Raw genomic sequence first — 21,492 nt, 5'->3', positions numbered from 1 at the left:
GTTTCCATAAAATGGCCAATGCACACAGAGTATGTCATCACATGACTGTCGCTATTGACAATGAAATTTGGGATACTTAGCCTACAGTACAGCCAGTCACACTGCCTGTCAGTAGTATATTGCATAAATGCACAAATGTGAAGCTGTCAACTGTACCCAACCTGTCTGAAAGTTTCTAATTCAACAAATTATAAACTCATAAATCAATTGTTACAACCTAACCCGCTAATCAAATTGTGGAAAAATATGAATTGGTTTGTCCAATATTCAGCTGATGAAAACTGAGAGAGACTGAGGGAGAGAGAGAGAGGGCGACATTGCGCATGCGCCAATAGGGCAGGTGAGGCCACGCAGCAGCCGAGCTGCGGCCGAGCTGCAGGGCGGGCAAGGCCCTAGCGAGCCTAGGAATCACTAGTGTATAAACACACAAACTTAATTTGGTCTTAAATTGAATTACACATGCTAAAAGGTCTTAAAGTCTTAACATTTGGCTTTTGGAAACTAGGCTGTGTTCCAGAGTTCTCTAAATTGCACTGATAAGCCAAGCGGAGGGGTGGTTCCTCCTGGTTGGCCCAGGGACGCCCAGGGACCTGCATCATCATTGAACTACAGTCATTCTCTGCCACCTTTCAATTTCCTGTTGTGATTACGTTGCCAAACCACACACTGTTCCTGTTTGTTTGTTTGTTTGTTTAAGTCAAAGGTACAGAAGCCAAAAAAAGTGTCTGAGCATAGCTGGAGGAGTAACTTACTGAAATACTGAACGTTCTCTATTCATCTCTGTATTTGGACAATATATATTTTTGAAAATGTGGAGGGGTGGTTCCTCCTGGTTGGCCCAGGGACGCCCAGGGACCTGCATCATCATTGAACTACAGTCATTCTCTGCCACCTTTCAATTTCCTGTTGTGATTACGTTGCCAAACCACACACTGTTCCTGTTTGTTTGTTTGTTTGTTTAAGTCAAAGGTACAGAAGCCAAAAAAAGTGTCTGAGCATAGCTGGAGGAGTAACTTACTGAAATACTGAACGTTCTCTATTCATCTCTGTATTTGGACAATATATATTTTTGAAAATGTGCACCCTCTCTATTTTCTTAAAGTGGTAATCTGCAAAGATCATAATTGTTTTCTCCACCAGGGAGTTTTTTTGCCGGTTAGTTTTTTCCATCTGTCTGTCAGCAGGATATCTCAAAAACGTCCCTCTTAACTATCTCTCCAAGGAAAAATGTATTTGTTGATGATCCACATCTGCTTTTTCAGCCATTAGATGATTATTATATATATATATATATATATATATATAGATTAAATCTAAAATAAAACGCAAATGTATATTTGTTACTGAGCCTCAGTCTCTCTCCTCTCTTGTTGTTACCCAGCTGGTGAGAAGGCCATCGTGTGTGACCAGTGTGGCGCCCAGTTCCAGACAGAGGAATCCCTGGAGGCTCACCGGCAGATCCACACCGGTAGGAACAAACACACACACACACACACACACACACACACACACACACACACACACACACACACACACACAGTACAGACACACACACACACACACACACACACACACGCGTACTGTGTGTGTGTCATTCGCCCTTCTCCAGCTTGCTTGGGCAATGGATTGACAGACAGACAGATAGATCACATTGTGTGGGATGAGTCCCTCTGGCCCTAAATCAAGGCCGACCCCAGAGTAATCAACACACTGGGAAAGTTGGCAGGCTAACGTTGTTTATCAGTGTTCACTATGAAAATGAGGACGTCTAGGTGCCAACATGTAAAAAGGAAGAAGGCAATCCCCCCCTCCCCTACCCCCCTTCCCTCCCCCCTTGCAGCAGATGCGTGATGGTCCAGAAAAGCCCAGTGTTGTTGATGGAGCCTTCAATTTAGGAGAAAGGATTGTCTAAGGTTTCAACATCTTGGTTTTGGAGACGGTGTGCTTGGGGCGACGCGCGAGGGTATGCTCAGGTGTGTGTGTGTGTGTGTGTGTGTGCGTGTGTGTGACCTCAGGGCTTTAGTCATAGCCATACCTCTGTGTGGCTTGGCTTGTCTGTCCAGATTTCAAGGGTGGGTAGTAACACATTACAGTACAACGCACATGACTGAAAAAGTATATTGTCTATTTCTTAAAGGCCGGCTTTACCGTGGGGAATATGAATATATATTAATTCTTAAAAAATCTTAAATTTCGAATCCGTTGAAATTTTTGAAATTGCTTGTTCACAGCCAGAGAAAAAAATAAATGAAATTTCAAAAATTTCAACGGATTCGAAATTTAAGATTTTTTAAGAATTAATATATATTCATATTCCCCACGGTAAAGCCGGCCTTTAAGGAATGAGTACTTTTCATGTTCCTTTTTTAAACTGTACTACACTACTGGAGTATCATTTTGAACCAGAAATCTACTTTTGACTTCACTCCATGTGTGCACACTGGGACAGATAGGGAAATGGGGGAAGAGAGGGGTAGAGGAGCAGATGGGAATGGGAGATTGTTCATTGGATACAGTAACTCTGTTGTATACGCTCTCTTTATTTGTTTGATTAGCCCACCTGCTGTACTTCACTTGGAAAAAAGTTTGATCAACAACTGCTGTTATGTTGTTTGTTTTGTTATTTCATCTCGCATGAAAATGCGAATAAATGGAATGTACTTGGAATGAGTCATTTATTAACCAGATCAACACTCTGAAAAATCACTTTAATATTCAGGATAATTGCCTGTCAGTTATCTCCCCCCCCCCCCCCCCCCTTTATTTTCAAAAACGAGACAAGGGAAAAGTGGACCGCTAAACCCCCCCCCCACCCCCCATGCCAAAAATAGCAGCAGTGTGCGACACATCATCATTAACATCATCATCTTGCTCTTCATCCTCCATCTAAAAGCCGTGACCCCCTCAGGCTCCCATAGGGTGGCCACACTTCTTTTTCTTTCTTCCGTGCGTGTCTCAGGGGCTGGCTAGCCTCTCTTGACCCCTCCCCCTCCCCATCCCCCATATTTGCGGGGGAGATAGGTAGGCGGGGGGTTAGTCCTGGGGGGCATGCCCTCAGCCAATCGGCTCGCCGGAGGTAAAGAAGGGTTAAACGAGGCTAATGATCCGACAGCCATAACAGCGGAAAGGAGCGCTCTAAATATAGGCGTTCCAGTCTGGAGCGAGTGGAAGAGGGGTGGAGGGGCCAGCCGCGCCACGGCAGCCCCAGCCAGGCCCAGACCACACTTCCTGCCAGGCAACTGGAGCAGCAGCAAGCGGCTGCAATAGTAATACTAATCATCCATGATGTCCCATTGGGACGCCGTTTGAAAAATGGGCTCCGGTAAAACATGACTAGGGCCAGTTTGTTGTCCCGCTTATTCTTTTTAAGTAGGGAAGGGGCGTCTGAGCTGGTTTGTTTGTCTTGTTCATATGTTGTTCAGAAAGGTTGAAAATAAAATATTGGGGGGGGGGGAGTAGGGAAGGGGCGACACATTTGTCTCACCATGCAATTGTACCATACACGATACGAGGTTCCCGATTCAATACAACCACGCTATGACGGATAAAAGACGAGGTTCCCGATTCAATACAACCACGCTATGACGGATAAAAGTTCAGTCACAACAAAGTCTGACTGCAGAATGATGTTTATTTCTGAGTGTAGAAATGGCATTAGCTTGTTAGAATAAAACAATTAAAAAATGTCTTTCCTGACGGAACCGGATTTTCTTAATTGTGGCAGATTAATTGCCCTAATTATCCTAAGGCTGATTGCCCTAAGGCTGAGGCTATTGTACAGTGATGATGTCACTGATGACATCACTGATGATGTCATGGGGGTGATTCCTCCTGGTTGGCCCAGACGCCCAGGGACCTGCATCACTCTCAGGGGGTGACATGTTTACTGTTGCCTGCATATAGTGACACTCATCGTGCAGGTGAGGTATTATTATTCATATGTGGCGCTCAACAGTGAGCCCAGCTACTGCTCTCAACCACCTGCTCTGTTTCTACCAACAGCAGTGCCTGGTAAAGAGATGAGGGCGAGGGAGGTAAACAATCTCTCTCTCTCTCTCTCTCTCTCTCTCTCTCTCTCTCTCTCTCTCTCTCTCGTGTGTGTGTGTGTGTGTGTGTGTGTATACATGAAAAAGGAGTGTAACTTTGAAGTTGTCACATTGACAAAGGCAGCCACACAGACTGTGCTATATCAATTAACAATAGAGATTAGCAAAACAAACACTTATTTATATATATATATATATATAAAAAGTTGCTGATTAGCACTTTAACATGCTGGGAACAATAAACAGCAGGTCATACAGTGTCCGTACAGTAGCTCCAAACCAAAGGCAGAACATCAGAGTTGTGAGGGGGGGGAGACCTCTTGGCTCATGTTCTCCCATGACAATATTTGGCCTTTGAAGCTGAAGCCGCTTCTTGCTGCTTTTCAATGGGCACCATTGTGGCATCCCCTCGGTATGGCCCCGGTCAGCTGCACTGTGTCTGACTCAACCTCTCTCTCTCTCTCTCTCTCTCTCTCTCTCTCTCTCTCAGCCCACATGAGACAGACAGTTTGGAAGGATTAGATTGATATATTCAGCGCTGCTCTCGGCATGTGGTACACCTTGTCGTACACCGCTCCACTCTCCCCGTATGGGATATACACTGGGTAGTTATCCAAAACCCGTGGGCTAGTCCGGAGGCCGTTGGGGCATTCCTGAAGTTGTCGTCATTCCTAACGGACAAGGTCCTTTGGCAGAGGGGGAACGCCGGCCCGGGATGCCAAGGGAGCGAGCAGCAAGCAAAACATCATGTGGCTGTTTACCCGCTGCAACTCGTGCTGCAAACTCATACGCAGGCACACAAGCAAACTGCAACATCTCACCTTCTTTGGCAGTGACACTGACACACAAACACATAGAAAATCCAGGCATCTCATGTGTTCAAGAGCCAAAGTCACTTGTGAGTTGCATTACAGCTACTGCTACGGCTCATTTTTGCCACATTTCCCTCAAATTGGGTGGCATGTATCAAAATGTCTCACTAAATTAGGACTGGAGGCTTTTAGCAAGTTAACAAAGAACACTGTCTGGCTTTAATGGGGCTCGCTCTGGCCATAAACGATAGCTCTGTCATGTAGAGTGACTTCTTTCTACGTCAACATCGGCCAATCATTTTGCAGTGTGTGCTGCATGTAATTAGATGTCAATTACTTGTTGCGTCAATTATCTTTTTTAATGAATACACTTTCAAATCTACCTTGAAATGATCTGCTGTCAAAGATGGCCTAAATAAAAAGACAATGCCTCTGTCAATCTGTCTCCCCCTGTCTATTCCCGTCTATTCCTCTGGCTGGTTGCCTTCCTCTCTTCCTTTCCCTCTGATTGATTGATTGATTGATTGATTGATTGATTGATTGATTGATTGATTGATTTTGATTTTTTTCTGCAGTTTGATTCATATCTAATAATATGTGGGTAAAAACCACCACACTTGCACTCTGGTTGCCGCATAAAACCAAAAAGGTCATTGTACAACCGACAGAAAGTGGTTTGTGCTCAAGAAAGTGGGAGAAGCAAAACTTTTGTGATTGCTTCATTTTTCTGTCACAGGTTTTATTTATCAATGCCATCCACAGATGAAACAAAAGGTGCAGATTTCAGTGCAGATGTACAGAAACGGTTCCAGCGCCTGTCGTGATGAAACATCTGTCGAGCAATATGTTCTCATGGCAGTTCATGTTGGCAGTCATAAAAATGTAATCTATTTGGACACGATTTTGTCTCTTTTTTTTCCCGTCACATGAACACGACCTAAAAATCGTGCCTCCGCCACGACTTTTAAAGCATGCAAGGAACACACCCTAAAAAACGTTAAAGGGACCCTCCACTGGAAAACAATGATGAACGATTTATTTTGCACATTATCTCACACATATCCAAAAACTGTAAACCATTTTGCAGGCATTTATTTGTTTAGTTTGACAGTTATTGAGAGTCGATTTGAGTAAAGTTGTGGACCAGTGATGTCATTTCTGCACTAATGTCATTAGTGTGTTGAAATCATGTAATCATGCTGACTTATCACAAAAAATGCAACAAAAGCGACTCAAGAGCTTAAACAATGTGACTGTCAACACAAAATGCATGTTTTCTAATATAAAATCTGCACTTTTTAATCTGCACAATCAGCCAGCTGTACTGTTTAGTTGAGTGTTTAGTTGATGTATCTGTATTTTGAGCAGTGCTATTCAACATGATGGGCTTGGTTTACAGTACCGGTACATTAGTACCGTGACACATGCACAAATCCAGTCCATGGGCCTTGGAAGAATTTGTTGTTTGTGTCCCTGTTTATGTATATGAATCCTCTCACTCACACACACACACACACACACACGCGCACGCACACGCACACACATGCACACACACACAGGCACAAGGAGCAGCGCCAGAGAAAATCCAGATATAATGGGAATAGGAGGCTACTCCCTTTCTCTCTCTCTCTCTCTCCCTCTCTCTCTATCTCTCTCTCTCTCATTCTCTCTTTCTTTCTCTTTATCTCCCTCTGTCCTTTTTTAAAGTCTTGTAATACGGGGAAAATATGCAAACCATGGAGTGGCAATAGTGGGTTTAGCCAGTGGGAACACAGCGTGATTCCAGCAGGCCTCGGCCACAGAGTAAACACTTTCTTTTCCCAAGCCAGAAATAGTTTGGCTGGAGAACACAACGGGAAGGGAGGGAGGGGGAGAGAGAGAGAACAACATGGCTGAAACAAATACAAAATAAAAGTCGTTCTTTCTTTCTTTCTTTCTTTCACTGTTCCACCGATCTTTTCTCATGTTTTACCCCCCCCCCCCCCTCGTAAAGTGTTCACACCGGTGGCCTCCCAATCAGTGGCCTCAAACACACACACACACACGCGCACACACACACACACACACACACACACACACACACACACACACACACACACACACGCCTCTCATGTCACTCAGGCAAATTAGGCCAATGCCAGCACTACACAGGGGTCACGTCAAAAGTGTCGATTGTCTCAATCATATGAGGCCAGCGCTGGCATCTGTTTAGCATTGAGTTAATTGTGATGTTATTAAGTTGTCAGTGAGCATTAGGCCGGCGATAAGCAAAGCAAATATTCTCCCGGCCCAGGCGCTGCTCTACATATGTGCAGGCACTCAACTCACTCACGAGGCACACAGCCTCGGCATGGAAGCCATTTAATCCCAACCAGTGATCGCTCTCAGTCTCGGCGGGCTGTTTACATGAAATCAACATCGCGTAAATAAAATAACCACGTACACATGGCGTTTTCACCCCTCTCCGCCAGCCGCCACCGCTCTCATCCCTGAGAGCCGCGTCATAGCGTTAGCACAGTGACTTCTGACTGCCAGCCATCCCTCCCTCCCTCCCGTCGGGGTCATCTGTGAGCCCAAACGGCCATGAGTGCGAGGCTACGCCGTTTGTCAGCGTATTTCAGCGTCCCCGGCATCGGTTATTGTGCGAGCTTGCCTGTTGGTGGGGCGGGTAGATTAGCCGCCTGTCTGTGCCCAGCTGCAGAGAGCAGTCAGGGTCACGTTCACCCTGCCACCATGCAGGAGCACCATACAGGAGAAGATGCTCAAATACATTACACATTACATTTGCAGCTGCACTCAAACATGTGCTCTTCATGCAGGTACAGTGATTCTCAAACTGTGGTCCGGGGGGAACCACTCGTGGTCCGCGAGGCTCTACCTGGTGGTACTCAAGAGCCTTGCTGATTGCCATGAGCCTATCACCAAATAAGATGTTTATCTGTTTGTGTTGGTTATTTGCAGTCTGACTCGCAACAGTATCTACTAGTATTTAGCCTTTCTTATCCTTATTGTATGGTTAAATCAGTCATTTTGTTTTATGGAGCAAAAAAGTTGGTAGCCACAGTGGGAAGTGGTACTTGGGAAATTAGGTTTGATGCATTTGGTACTTGGTCTGAAAAGTTTGGGAACCTCTGATATAGTATATACAGTATAAAGAGCTGGATCCACTGTGACTCTGTCTTATAGTATATACAGTATAAAGAGCTGGATCCACTGTGACTCTGTCTTATAGTATATACAGTATAAAGAGCTGGATCCACTGTGACTCTGTCTTATAGTATATACAGTATAAAGAGCTGGATCCACTGTGACTCTGTCTTATAGTATATACAGTATAAAGAGCTGGATCCACTGTGACTCTGTCTTATAGTATATACAGTATAAAGGGCTGGATCCACTGTGACTCTGTCTTATAGTATATACAGTATAAAGGGCTGGATCCACTGTGACTCTGTCTTATAGTATATACAGTATAAAGGGCTGGATCCACTGTGACTCTGTCTTATAGTATATACAGTATAAAGAGCTGGATCCACTGTGACTCTGTCTTATAGTATACAGTATAAAGAGCTGGATCCACTGTGACTCTGTCTTATAGTATATACAGTATAAAGAGCTGGATCCACTGTGACTCTGTCTTATAGTATATACAGTATAAAGAGCTGGATCCACTGTGACTCTGTCTTATAGTATATACAGTATAAAGAGCTGGATCCACTGTGACACTGTCTTATAGTATATACCAGTGGTTCCCAACCTACGGTACGCATACCGTAGGTGGTACTTGCGCCCCCTGCTGGTGGTACTTGGAAGGCTCTGTGAAAAATAATAATAATAATAATAATAATTTTTGTGCAAAATCCATGGTGGTCATTAGTAGTAGTTTTCAAACATGTGAAAGTGAAATAATAATAATAAATATAGCCGCAAGCGGCGATGGGCGGGGTTCAAGCCTTGCGCAGATGACAAAGCTTCTGATTCTGACTAGGACATCCTCCTTGATATATCTGACAAGTTTCGCGATCATTGGACAAACAGGTGTGGATTTACAGCCTTTTTAATGTTAAGCCACGCCCATTTCTGGCGTTTATGGCGCCCCCTTTTGGTCGAATTGCACAAAATTTGACACACATGGTCTAGGATGGTCTCCGAAGACCTCCTGCAAGTTTCGTGAAGATTCCTTAATCGGTCATGAAGTTATGACAATTTAGCTGTGAGGCCACGCCCTCTCACAATTTTAACGATCAATATCTCCGAAACTAAAGTAGATTTAAAAAATCCACCAATCACGATTGTAGAGCTTGCTCCATAGATGCTTCCTGGCGATTTTGGTGCAAATCGGTCCAACGGTCTAGGAGGAGATGTCAAAAATGTGTTTTCCAAACTTTTCCAAATATCTCAAAAAATTTCCAGGTGGACATTGAGGGTCCTTATGGCAAACTTGTAGAGCAGGTTCACCTGAACATCTGGAAAAAAAAAGTTTGAAAATCGGACCAACGGCGTGGAAGTTATGGCCTTTAACGTAAAACCGTCGATTATAGCACCACCTTCAGGCCGATTCAAAAAATCTTTCTTGAGCAGCTACCTGCCAACAATATCTGTCATTGGGCCAAATTTCAGGTCTCTACCATTTACCAACTCAGGGAATTTGCGTCGGAGCAGATGAACAAGAAGAATAATAATAATAAACCGGCAGAAAAACAATAGGGTTTCAGCCCCTTCAGGGCTTGAACCCCTAATTATTAATATTATTGGCAGTGTTTCTCAAGGTAGGTGGTACTTGCGCCCCCCCCTGCTGGTGGTACTTGATCCCTGGAATCCCAATGTTTAAATTATGAAATAAACCCAACTTTAAAATCAATTGTAAAACATGTTTATCTATCAAAATAATACTACGAATGAAAATAAACTTGTGATCATTGAAATTGAGGTTTATTTTGTTGTCTTGAGATTTAGAAACAAATATTTGTTTCTGACGGACACTATACCTGTTGCGCATGCACAATTACCTGCCCGCCCCGCATGGTTACACAAGTGGTGAACAAAGACGAGGAGGGATGCTAAAGTGGATCAAAACGGGAGGGAATCGTAAAAGAGCTGTAGTAGAGGAGAGCGTATTTTAACGTCGGCCATATGGTGGTACTTGGAGAGCCAACTACTTTCTCAGGTGGTACTTGGTGTAAAAAGGTTGGGAACCACTGGCATACAGTACAGTATTTGTGACCATTATGACGCGAGTTTGACTGCTTAAATACAAGGGATTGGACGATATCGAAATTCTATATCGCGATAAAAAAGGGGCAATACGTAGGGCAGAGAAAACGATTCGCTTCATTTTCTTCCACTGTAGTAATCTCAAATGAGATCACTTTCCCATCACAATCACATTTGACATTTCCTAACTGTGTTTAACATTGTAGGAAGCCACTTGCATTGTGACAATGCTTTGGGGCTGAGAAATAAACATAATTCTGCATCACGGAAAGGAAACCGTCTCTTTCCAAGGGTTTCATTCAGTGCATCTCTCTTGTGTTGTTATTAAAGCTGCAATGTGGTGGCGTCTCAGGAGCATTATTTAAGCTGATGATGGTGTCCAAAGTGGGACACAGGGATTCCCACAAGTCATTTAGAGGATACCCGGCCGGGTCCCGGGGTTTCCGCTCTTTAAATATCATGAGAAGTTGCTGCAATGAGAGGATATAAAGGAAAGTTTCACTATTATGTACAACTAAGGACTAGGGATGCACAATGGTGTCAGCACGTCATCAGTATAACTAAGGACTAGGGATGCACAATGGTGTCGGCACGTCATCAGTATAACTAAGGACTAGGGATGCACAATGGTGTCGGCACGTCATCAGTATCGGCCGATAAAGGCTTTCAAATGAAATATTGGCAGCGGCCTGAAAGAGACATTTGTGCTGATGTGACAGGCCGATAAATGCCTCTTTACATGAATTACTGCTTACATTACATTACGTCATTACATTACATTACGTCATTTGGCAGACGCTTTTATCCAAAGCGACTTACAATAACACATTTTTGTCAGCAATAGAGCAATCAACTATGCAACACAGTCTATGACAACTACAACTTCTGAAGGAACAGTGGTACAAGTTTAGTTCAGGTTATTTTTTTTATTTTTTTTTTAAGAGAGAAATAAGTTAGTTCAAGAAGGGCCCAGATGGAGCCTGAAAAGGTGTGTCTTTAGTCTTTTCCGAAAGATCGGCAGTGATTCGGCCGTCCTGACCGAAGGTGGAAGCTCGTTCCACCATTGAGGTGCCAGGGACGAGAAGAGTCGCGAACGGGATGAGCGACTTTTGAGCCCCGTAGTCAGGCACGTGCACAGAACATTAGAGGGGCAGGGGCTCAAATTCATAAAAGGGCACTACAGCCGCCGTCCGGAGGGCGGCGGCGGAAATTTGAGGCAATTTGAAGGCCAATTTAGGGGTATAACCATTGACAGTACATAATATGGACCACCTTAGCTATATGTTTTTGACACAGCAAAATGAAGCTCACTTCCCGATATTGTTTGATTTCGTTTGATTGGATGAATGGATTTTCCTGTTGCATTGTGGGAAATCTGTTCAAACCTGGAGCCGGGAAAACAGGAAAGGGCGTGAGCGTGGACGGGACTCGGGGGAGGGTTTCCTCCGCCACGGCATCCATCTTGTTCATGTTATTTTCCCTGCTAGCCGTTAGCTTGGCTAACAAATGTTGCTAACGTTAGTTGCTATTGCTAGCCTTGCTCCATTGCTCTCACATTGAATACAATAGCCCGAAGAAAAACCAGAGTATTATTTCCTCCAGACCTCGCGCGGCGTCACCAGCCTGCCGCTTGCATCTTCCACAAAATCGAGGTAATCTTATTTTCTAACGTAACGCTAATTACATAGCATGACATTAACGCTAGCTACGTTAGACTAGAGTAGCATAAGTTAACGTTATACAACGTTAAACAGTATTGCATGCTGCACAGATTCGGACGTAGACAGAAAACAAACGCAGTTCTGTTTACCTAGGTTACCTCTTTGAGATGAGGCAGACTCAAAGCATACTCATGATCTACCAGCTATAGCGTTATATATCTAGCTAACGTTAGATCAACTATCAATCAATGAGAGGGAACAAGGGGGTTAAACTCCTCTGGATAGTTTATCCACCTCTGCATTTACAGTATTTACCAATTGCACGTAGTGTTGGGTAAGCAAACGTTAACGTTATACAGTGATTAACAGTGTCTAGTATTGCATGCTGCACAGATTCGGACGTAGACAGAAAACAAACGCAGTTCTGTTTACCTAGGTTACCTCTTTGAGATGAGGCAGACTCAAAGCATACTCATATGATCTACCAGCTATAGCGTTATATATCTAGCTAACGTTAGATCAACTATCAATCAATGAGGGGGAACAAGGGGGTTAAACTCCTCTGGATACTTTATCCACCTCTGCATTTACAGTATTTACCAATCGCACGTAGTGTTGGGTAAGCAGACATTAACGTTATACAGTGATTAACAGTGTCTAATTCGTTTCTTCCAGGGGTAGGCGCCGTCCAGTACCGATGGGACACACAACAGAGGATTATGATTTGTGACGATCAAAGCTATAATATTCTGTTCTCCTGAGATTAACGCTAAACTACATGTTACTGCTGATCAGTTGTTTCAACATAGGAAATTGCCATAACACACAAGCCAAATGCTGACATGAGAGATTTGCTTTGAACAAGTTGTAGCCTATCTGCCAGTGACCGGAGAATATTGTTATATTTGCTTGTTTTAATGCTTTTGTCAATAAACATTGTCAACAAAGATAGCCTTGTTGTATATTATCATGTATCTGAATGTCGCAAATATGATCGCGCAGAACGATCCATTAGTTGTCTGGTCAGAGGCAGGTTGGATAAAATGATCAGATGTGATATAAAGATTGTTGATGTCGAGTGAACACGAACTACGAACCGAAGATTGGACCATGAGGACATGACGACGGAGAAACAAGCGATCAGCAGTCTGCTTCAATCAACGAATGCTTTATATTTATTGAAATGAAATATGGTGATATCTGGTGGTCTGAAATTACTCTCTCTAGCTAGGCTAACTGGCTCATATTATGTCATATTATTGTAACGTCTGAATCAGCGTTTCATAACTTTATAATAGCCTAACGTTACTGTATAGCCTGGATGACAAATGCTACCCATCCTTCCATTGGTGTATGCTGCCTTTAGCTTGTGGTATTATGGTACAGTAATATTGTCTAGCTATAGACAGACAAGTTTATCTGAAATCAGGGTGACAAGATCCCTGCTGCTAGCTCGTCTGCCTTTCTGTGTCACAGAGTATCTATGTTTACAGTATCTTAACAGACTGCATTACATGCTACACCATGCAAATATATTTCGATATAATTCAAACAATGGTTCCAATCCTTAACCATACCATGGTGGGCTGGACTGTGTATTGCTGTGAAAAAGTTAAATTTGATTGTTTCAAGTGTTACACGTGGTTACACGTTATATTTTTAATTGAGCTTTGCGGAATACCTCAACACAATTGTGTATCAGCTTTAAATGTCCAATATATACAGCATTAAACAAACGACCAGCAGCATTCAAATGTGCAAAAACGTTATATTTATTGAAATGTGGTGATCATGTCACAAGTCACATTACATAACGATATAGCGTTAGGTGTTCTTTTGATCAACAGACCTCGGGGGCTCTATACTGTTGCTACGTTGCTAGCTAGCTAGCCGCAGATCAGCTCTGAAGCCCCAACTTCAGAGCTGCCCGTCCACTAAAACCCGATTTCGATATAGCGTTTTAGGTGTTCTTTTGATCAACATACCTCATAACGGGGATCTATACTATTACGTGTGTCTACTAACATCATTAAAATATCATAAGGGTAACGCTGTTTCTGTTATTTTACTTTTAATCTCTGGCTACGTTGCTAGCTAGCTAGCTAGCCTGCCTTGGCAACTGGTTGGAATCATCTGGTTTCCTGTGGCTGGTGTAAATCAAAGAAAATCCCGCCCCCAAAGTTATAATTTTTATCGGCTCTTTTACTCGAAATGGGACCATAATTTAGAGAACGGAGCCCAGGAGAGCATGAAAAAGACTTGAAATTGTTTATTCAGACCATAAGCTCATTCGGAAAATGTTTATTTAAGACACAGAACGAGAGAGAAGTCGGCTCATTTTTACATTGGAGCCAATGTACGTGTCGTCACTTCCGGACCTGACGTGCGCCCCCCGGCGGGATTTTCGAATTAATGGAATTCCAGAACTGGCTTCATACATTCCCTAGTTGACTTGCCCACTGGGTATAACTCATTTTAAATATTCCGATTTTAACCAGATTTAGAGGAATATCTCATTTTAGGATGAGACTTGTCACGGAAAAATAACTCCATAACTGAATAATATTAGTATATAAAAGTTGCATGCTGTTGCAATACTGTTGTGAAATCATTTAAGCATCAATATTTATTTGCTCCTTTTCTCCCTTTAGGTTGTTGTACTACAACAGATAGCAACACAGGCAGAAACATTGAACGATACTGAGTGAGGCTTGTAATATACCGTGCATTTTAACCATAATTCTAAAAAGCAAGACAGAAGATTTAGATAAGGTGTATTAGATTTTTTTTTATTTTTTGCTGATTCAACAACACAACATCCCTTTCCAATAGTGTAAAGTAAAAAATATTTTCAAGAGCAACAATTCTGCATTTGTTCCCTATATTTTGGTTATTTATTTATTGGGTGGTTTATTTATTTATTTATGTATTTATTTATTCATTCATTTTTGGGTTCATTTTTGGGTTGGTGCCTCAGGGGCGGTTTAGAAAAACACTGCTCCATGCAGAGGCCTATTACAAATGGTGCATTCAAGGCCAAGAGAGCTCGGAAAAGGCATTTCTCTTTGAATGCTGCCTTCAGTGACGGCATGGAAAGGGCAATTCCATACAAAGCACCATTAGAAATGCATTCATGGTCAGGAAAGGGCACTTTTTATTTAATTTTTTCATGTGTCTGAGCTGTTTGTTTTGTTCATGTGTTGTTGGAATGAAAATGAAAAATGTATTATAATAAAAAAAAAAAAAAAAAAAAAAAAAAAGGGCACTTTTTACAGACTGAAAAAAAGGCAGGGGCTCAAGCCCCCTTTCATGTCTATGTGTGCACGTGCCTGCCCGTAGTGGAGGAGGGGCGAGGCGTCCTGCACTGGTGGAGGAGCTTACATGAATCAATAAAAAATGCATGTTTCTAAGTTGAAGTAGTTTTCTTATTTTGCCCATTGAAAGTGTAAATTTTCAAAAGTATTGTATTTGTATTTATGTTTGCCAGTCGGCCATCACAATAGGAGTAGGCATACATGTAATAATATCTTAATTCCACTACAGGAGAGACTTGATGTTCATTGAAATTAGGTGGGGGGGAAATTATCGTCATATTGGATATCGGCAAAATAATCCAATATGAAATATTAAAGATGGGGGTAGGCATGGGGTTGTATACTTTCAAATTCTTGCTAATTTGTCCAAAATGTCCTAGTGTCCTTAAGTGTCCCACAGGTTAGTCAAGCACAAGGTTGGTCCAGGCTGTGGAATCAACATCTATTGAACGGGACAGTGTTTGTCGGGATGCTGGGATGTTTAAAGACTTAAACATCACCGCTCCCCTTTTACCTCTGTCTCTGTAAACGAATGGCTCTATCTCTTTGCCTCTCTCCATCTCCCTCCTCCTCGGCACTCACTCTCACTCACCCTCCAAAATAAGAAAGAGTACAAGTGGTTCGAGGCACCATCAGTGGCTAAATTAAATCAAGGGGGCGCTAGCTAGACTACAGTCACTTCTTCTTCTGCTACTACCCTTTTTTTTCTCTCCCTCCCTCTCCAAACAAATTTTCCCCCCAGATAAGATCTAAACGAGTTTTCCAGGCGGAGGAAGATGCTCCGTCGGGCTGATGGATACGCGGGCGCGGCCGGGGGGCCGCAGTGTGACCAACACCCAGTCGTAATCATCCGCCGTGCAGAGCGGCGTTCCGCACGGCGGCCCGTGTGAATAGGGGGATGTGTGTGTTTGTGTGTCAAATGAGATAAAATGTGTGAATGAGATTTGGCACCGCTACGTTGCCCCACACCCAACCTCATTCATTGATAAAATACCCAACTGTGGGCCCATGCACGGCCGAGCCTCACAGTGCCGCAGCTTAGTGTCGCGGTGGGCACGGTCGCATTGAGGCATCGCCACAGGAAACCAGGGGACAACACCATGTCAGAGGGAAGGGGAGCTGGTGTTCCTAAAAGGAGATGGCGAGGGGGGGGGGGGGGGGTGGGAGATCCAGTACCAAATTGGGATGTCCGTACTGGTGTGACGGCATCATGGGCCGGGGGAGAATCCCTGCATGGCTGAGCTTTGTGGGTCATTGTGAGCCAGAGACAGCAGCCACACATCCAGAGAGAGCAATAAAACGTTGTGGTATGGGGGGGCCGTGGGAGGGTGTGGGGTGCGGGGGGGGGGATTATAGACTCCCAGAGGGCTCGGCGATTCACGGCCCATAAAATGGAAGTCAGCAGGACGCAACTGCAAATCTGTCCGAGCGATATTCACCAACCCCTTCCTCCCTCACTTCCACCTCCGGGATGTGTCTTGGCCCCTGCGTCACAATGCGACCCCGGCGAGCGGCGTCCCGTTGTTGGACAATCTTAACTCCCTTGGATGCCGCCATTCTCCCCCGTTGCATTTGCATGTCGGCCACTGTGGCTTTGTTCGAGATGCTTGGTTAAAAGAAGAAAAAAAAAGAGAAATGGGCAGATAAGGAAGAGAGAGAGAAGGAGAGAGAGAAAAGCTGTGGAAATCAGCGATGGCCTTCGCCATCCGGGGAATAGAAAAGCGGCCTTTTGTCAGGAGGTTTCCTACTTTCAGATATCCCCATCGCATTTTAACCTTGGCATGGTGAGGACTTTGAATATAAAAGGATTCGCCCAAGAGAGAAGGAGTGAAAGCGAGAGAGAGAGAGAGAGAGAGAGAGAGAGAGAGAGAGAGAGACGTGGAACACTGGCCCCACGTCAACAATAGCCAAGGCTCTTTTGTCCCACAGTGTTATTTGAAGTAAATCTCCCCCTGTAATTAGATTGGAGCTGTTTGTGGACATCTTAGGAGAGCAGCGTCGCTGTTAAAACAGCAACGCGCCAGGGCACTTTTAATTTACAGTGCAAATACCTTTCGATTAGCATGGAGAGGGGCGGGGCCAGGGAGTGGAGGAAGGAGGAGGGACAATAGAGGGTTTTGTTGTTGTTGTTTGGAAGCGGGAAGCGGTGTGAGCAGCTCTCCTCTGTTCCTTAATTGTGAAGCAAGGAGATTAGTACGAGTGCTTCCAACCTTTCACCCCAAACAAAGGCTCCATCAGATCCTGTTGCCTAGTGACACGCTCGGTGTTTCACACCGGCACATTCATGCGCCGCCGCCGCCTTCCTCCAGCGTTCCGGCTAGCTCGCTCGCTCGCGTTGGTCCGTCTTCAGGAGGAGAGGGAATGAAAATCTCTGGCCTTGCCTCGACGCTCGTACACTTGAGCTCATGCAAACCCATTTCTCTCCCCTGTCCATTCGACGGCGCCCTTAATGGCACGGAGCAGCCACGCTAATGAAAATGGCCATTCATCCTCACTCCCAAGTCTGTCTGTGAGACTCATCTAAAAGTTAATGTACCCATGACAATGACATTCACAAGAGCGTTTAGCTTTGGACCAGCGCTGGATCGCTCGGTGGCAGGAGCAGCCGGGCACGTAGAAATGTCCTTTTACACCGCATGCAGCTCAATCAAAGGGCCCTTAGTGGTGTCATATTGATTATGGGAGCTTAACCCCCGTCAATCTGCCACGGGCTGTTTTGGCAGACGTCCCATAGACTTGCTATAGGATCGCCTCAGCGGGGAGGAGAAAGGGCTTCCCCTCATCTGAAGTCAGCGGCCGGTCAGTTTTAGTACAGGACAGCCGTAAAAATGTGTGCTCGTCAATGTTTGACAGAGCGAGACGTCTTCTCTGCACTCCCCTCCTCCCTCTGTCTCAAGGTAGAGCGAGACGTCTTCTCTGCACTCCCCTCCTCCCTCTGTCTCAAGGTAGGAGCAGAATATTGAGAGAATCCTCGCCAGACAAAACGAGCACAGATATCCCGCACAGTCCCCATGATGATGCATGCATGCATGGCACTGACATTTTAGACCTAACTAATTATCAGCCCATAATAAGAATGTGAGTTCCATCACCTGCCCTCTCATCTCTCTTATGGCGAATCTTAGCACACATTTCTAACGTTGACAACTGCATTGTTAGCAATGATACTGTAGCTTAGGGCATATTGCATGGAAGCAAAGAAAATGGTAGATAATATGTAACAAAATCTAGGTAACAACGTCTCAGGAAGCAGAGTGGGGGCGTTTCAGGTACAACATGTCAGGAAGCAGAGTGGGGCGTTTCAGGTACAACTTCACCTACTTCCAAGGTGCATGCAGGCGAAGGAAAAAAGGTCTAAAGAGGTCAAAACTCCAGCAACACTTGTAGTATTGAGAACATTATTATTAGACCCCGACGCATTTCCACTTGACCCCGATGAAGGTAACAACACCTCAGAAAGCTCTGGGTTGAGAAATCTTGCCTGCTTTCCCTACTTGGAATTCTGGGTGCGTTTCGAAAATCCAATCTGACGCTCTACGCTGAAATGAGAGCACGGATGTATATGGTACATTACAAAAATCACTGCTAAAGCTGCATTCACACCAACCTATTAAAGTTTTTCACTGGCATCGAGTTTACATACAAAGTCAATGCAAACGAGCGATTGAGCGTATATTCGCCCGGGAGAAAATACGCTCGTCGCCCCAGATGAAATATCCCTACTCGAGCGAAAATACGCTGGCATCAGTCGCTCGCTGTTCAACGCGGATTGGCTGCCGTGTGAGAGCGAGTCAAGGATCACACTGGCTTGGAACAAACCGCTGGTTTATTGTGTGGCAACAAACCGCATTGACAGGCTGACAGCTGACATGAAGTGAAGTCTGTACTACCAGTATGGAGCTCGCGTTAGGAGGAGCACGCTGATAGGCTTAGCTTGTAAACAACTATGGTGGCTTGTAGTGGACAAACATCATGACATTGCGTAACGTTATAGCCCCCACATGTCCGTCAATTCGTGTGCCTGTTGATGAGCGATTTAAACAGAGCGACAGAGCGATTCCAAAGGGTTGAATCAAGCGACAGAGCGAAAAATAAATATCTCGGTGTGAACACAGCTTTAGGTGGGAAGCATTTCTAGCTCAAGTCAAAATGTCACAATAATTCCACCGCATGAGCAGAGTTGATCTGTACAAAATGACACTGTACCAGTGAATGGTAGTGTAGCACAGCACGGTGTGCACGGGCCACAGAGTCTCTTCCTATGAAGGAGTGAAGCGTCTCGCTCCCCGTGTCCGTGGCTCTGGAAGACTGCGCGGCCGTGAAGCAGCCCGCTGTAGTTTTGGACAGGCGAGAGTGAAATAGAGAACATTCACTGAGTTAGGTTTGTCTTGGAGGTGGCCTGTGAGGACAATACTCCGAGAAGGAACTCAAGTGGGACCCATTACACCCCACCGAGGGCAGACTCTTATCAGTTAATAGCAGGTTTCCCTCTGAGAGTAGATTGTTTTGATAGATGGCACCTGGTCCGGCCTTTGCAACGAGCCACAAAAAGAAATGTACCTCAGATAAGCTCTCTGGGGGGAAACTATGCATCCTGCAGGTATTTATTCCTGAATGGGCACAGAGTAGAAGTACATATGTCTTTATCCTGCAGGTATTTATTCCTGAATGGGCACAGAGTAGAAGTACATACTAGCCTCTTTATCCTAGGTATTTATTCCTGAATGGGCACAGAGTAGAAGTACATACTAGCCTCTTTATCCTAGGTATTTATTCCTGAATGGGCACAGAGTAGAAGTACATCATATATGTCTGTATCCTATTTATTCCTGAATGGGCACAGAGTAGAAGTACATCATCTATGTCTTTATCCTGCAGGTATTTATTCCTGAATGGGCACAGAGTAGAAGTACATAATATATGTCCATGTATGTCTTTTCTGGTGTCATCTTTCAAAGGCCTGGCATGTCTGTTGGGTATTCCACTTAAGGCATTGCATACGGCTTTGGCATATTTGTTCAGGTGAAGCTTTGGGAGGGAGTCACTAGTTCACCTGATGAGATAGCATTCCTCCTCCAAATGACACATTTGATCTGCTCTTTTCAGACACTGCTGTGACCTGGAATCCTTTGATCAAAGTTGCCGTTTAGTTTACCATCATTGTTTTGGCCGTTAGCCTCGGGATTTATCTTTTTATTTTCAGTCTCCGTGAAGTTCCGTAGTACCACACCTTATTGAGTAGGGTAGGCTATGCAAACCAAGACGACCTGTGCAATCTCTGCAACTATTTATTACAACTATTGCCGCCATAAAAAGAGAGTGGAGGACGACTTAGTGTGGAGTGAGTGTCACGTTGTGGGAACACTGCTGCTCTGAATCTGAACACTGCTGCTCTGAAACAGCTACATCTCTTCAAAATACGTCTTTTATCTCCTCTCAGGCAACTGTTGTAACCTTGTTTACTTTCATACTTTCAGGAAGCATGCTGACAAAATGGCTATAAAAATCCTTCTTACCTTTTGACAAACAAAACATCTTAACGCTCGGTTGCCATCACAAGCATTTCAAACAAGAAACATAATATGGTAAATGTTTCTGTTTTAAGTCTGTGGCCTGAATTCATCCAGGCAGTTTGGTTACAAGTTTGCTTTTGATGCTGGAACACAGATTGTGAGCAGCAGTGTGTTGAGACACATGGCTCCAGAGAGAAGCAGCACGTTTGAACAAAAGAAAGTGGAATGTTTCAATTAAATGCAATGTGGGGAAAACTGGAGTTATATCAAGTTTATGTGTACACTAAACATTTCAGATCATTAAGAGTGCAGCATGGAGAACAGAGGCTTTGTATCAGTTGTGCATATTTAAGATGAAAAAGATACATTTGTAGTGAAAATATGGGCCTTTTTTGTACAAGCCCAGGCCTATTTAACAAGCCTTTTATGTGGTTTTTATGGCTTTGGAAACACTATTTTAAAGGTTTTTATACAGTATTATAGGAATTAACATTCCCTCACTCCCCCTCGCTAAAGAATGACTGAAATCCTTCCCAATCAGGCCAGTTTGCAGCATTTGAACTGGAAAAGCCTCCACTCAGCAGCTGTCGGCCAATCAAGTCCCAGTATTGTGACGACTTGGTCTTGAAATATAAACTAACTCAATTCAACTTTTAGCTCAACTACATTTATTGGCAGCACGTTTTTCTTATCCTGAGCTGATTTAAAAATCTAAATGATGGAAGGTGAGTCACGTGACAGTGTATCCTGATGTTTTCTATGGTGCTTTATTTGCATGGTACTGTATGTAGGGCTATATCATTGTTGTTCAACTCTGCGTTGGGCCTCAATGTTCACCTTGGATGCGGGCACCAAGCCAGCCGCCAGCCAGCAAGCCAGCCGCACACGGCTGTTAAGTAGGGATCGGTATCGTTTCGTATTTTTCCCGATAC

General features: G+C 44.1%; 1 protein-coding gene across 1 annotated transcript in view; it reads left to right on the top strand.

Moving 5' to 3' along the window:
• The window catches only part of zbtb16a (zinc finger and BTB domain containing 16a), a gene marked incomplete at both ends in the record, with an annotated part of 268,681 nt that overhangs the window by 162,807 nt on the left and 84,382 nt on the right, over positions 1-21,492 (top strand). Inside the window, one exon of the mRNA XM_083641592.1 lies at positions 1,382-1,468. Within this exon, the coding sequence (XP_083497718.1) occupies positions 1,382-1,468 (87 nt within the window). The remainder of the gene's footprint in view (positions 1-1,381; positions 1,469-21,492) is intronic.

This window comes from Poromitra crassiceps (assembly GCF_964638095.1).
Source record: "Poromitra crassiceps genome assembly, chromosome: 1".
Taxonomy (NCBI): Eukaryota; Metazoa; Chordata; class Actinopteri; order Beryciformes; family Melamphaidae; genus Poromitra; species Poromitra crassiceps.
The sequence above is the reverse complement of the archived record's forward strand: the minus strand, read 5'-3'. Positions and strand labels throughout refer to the sequence as shown.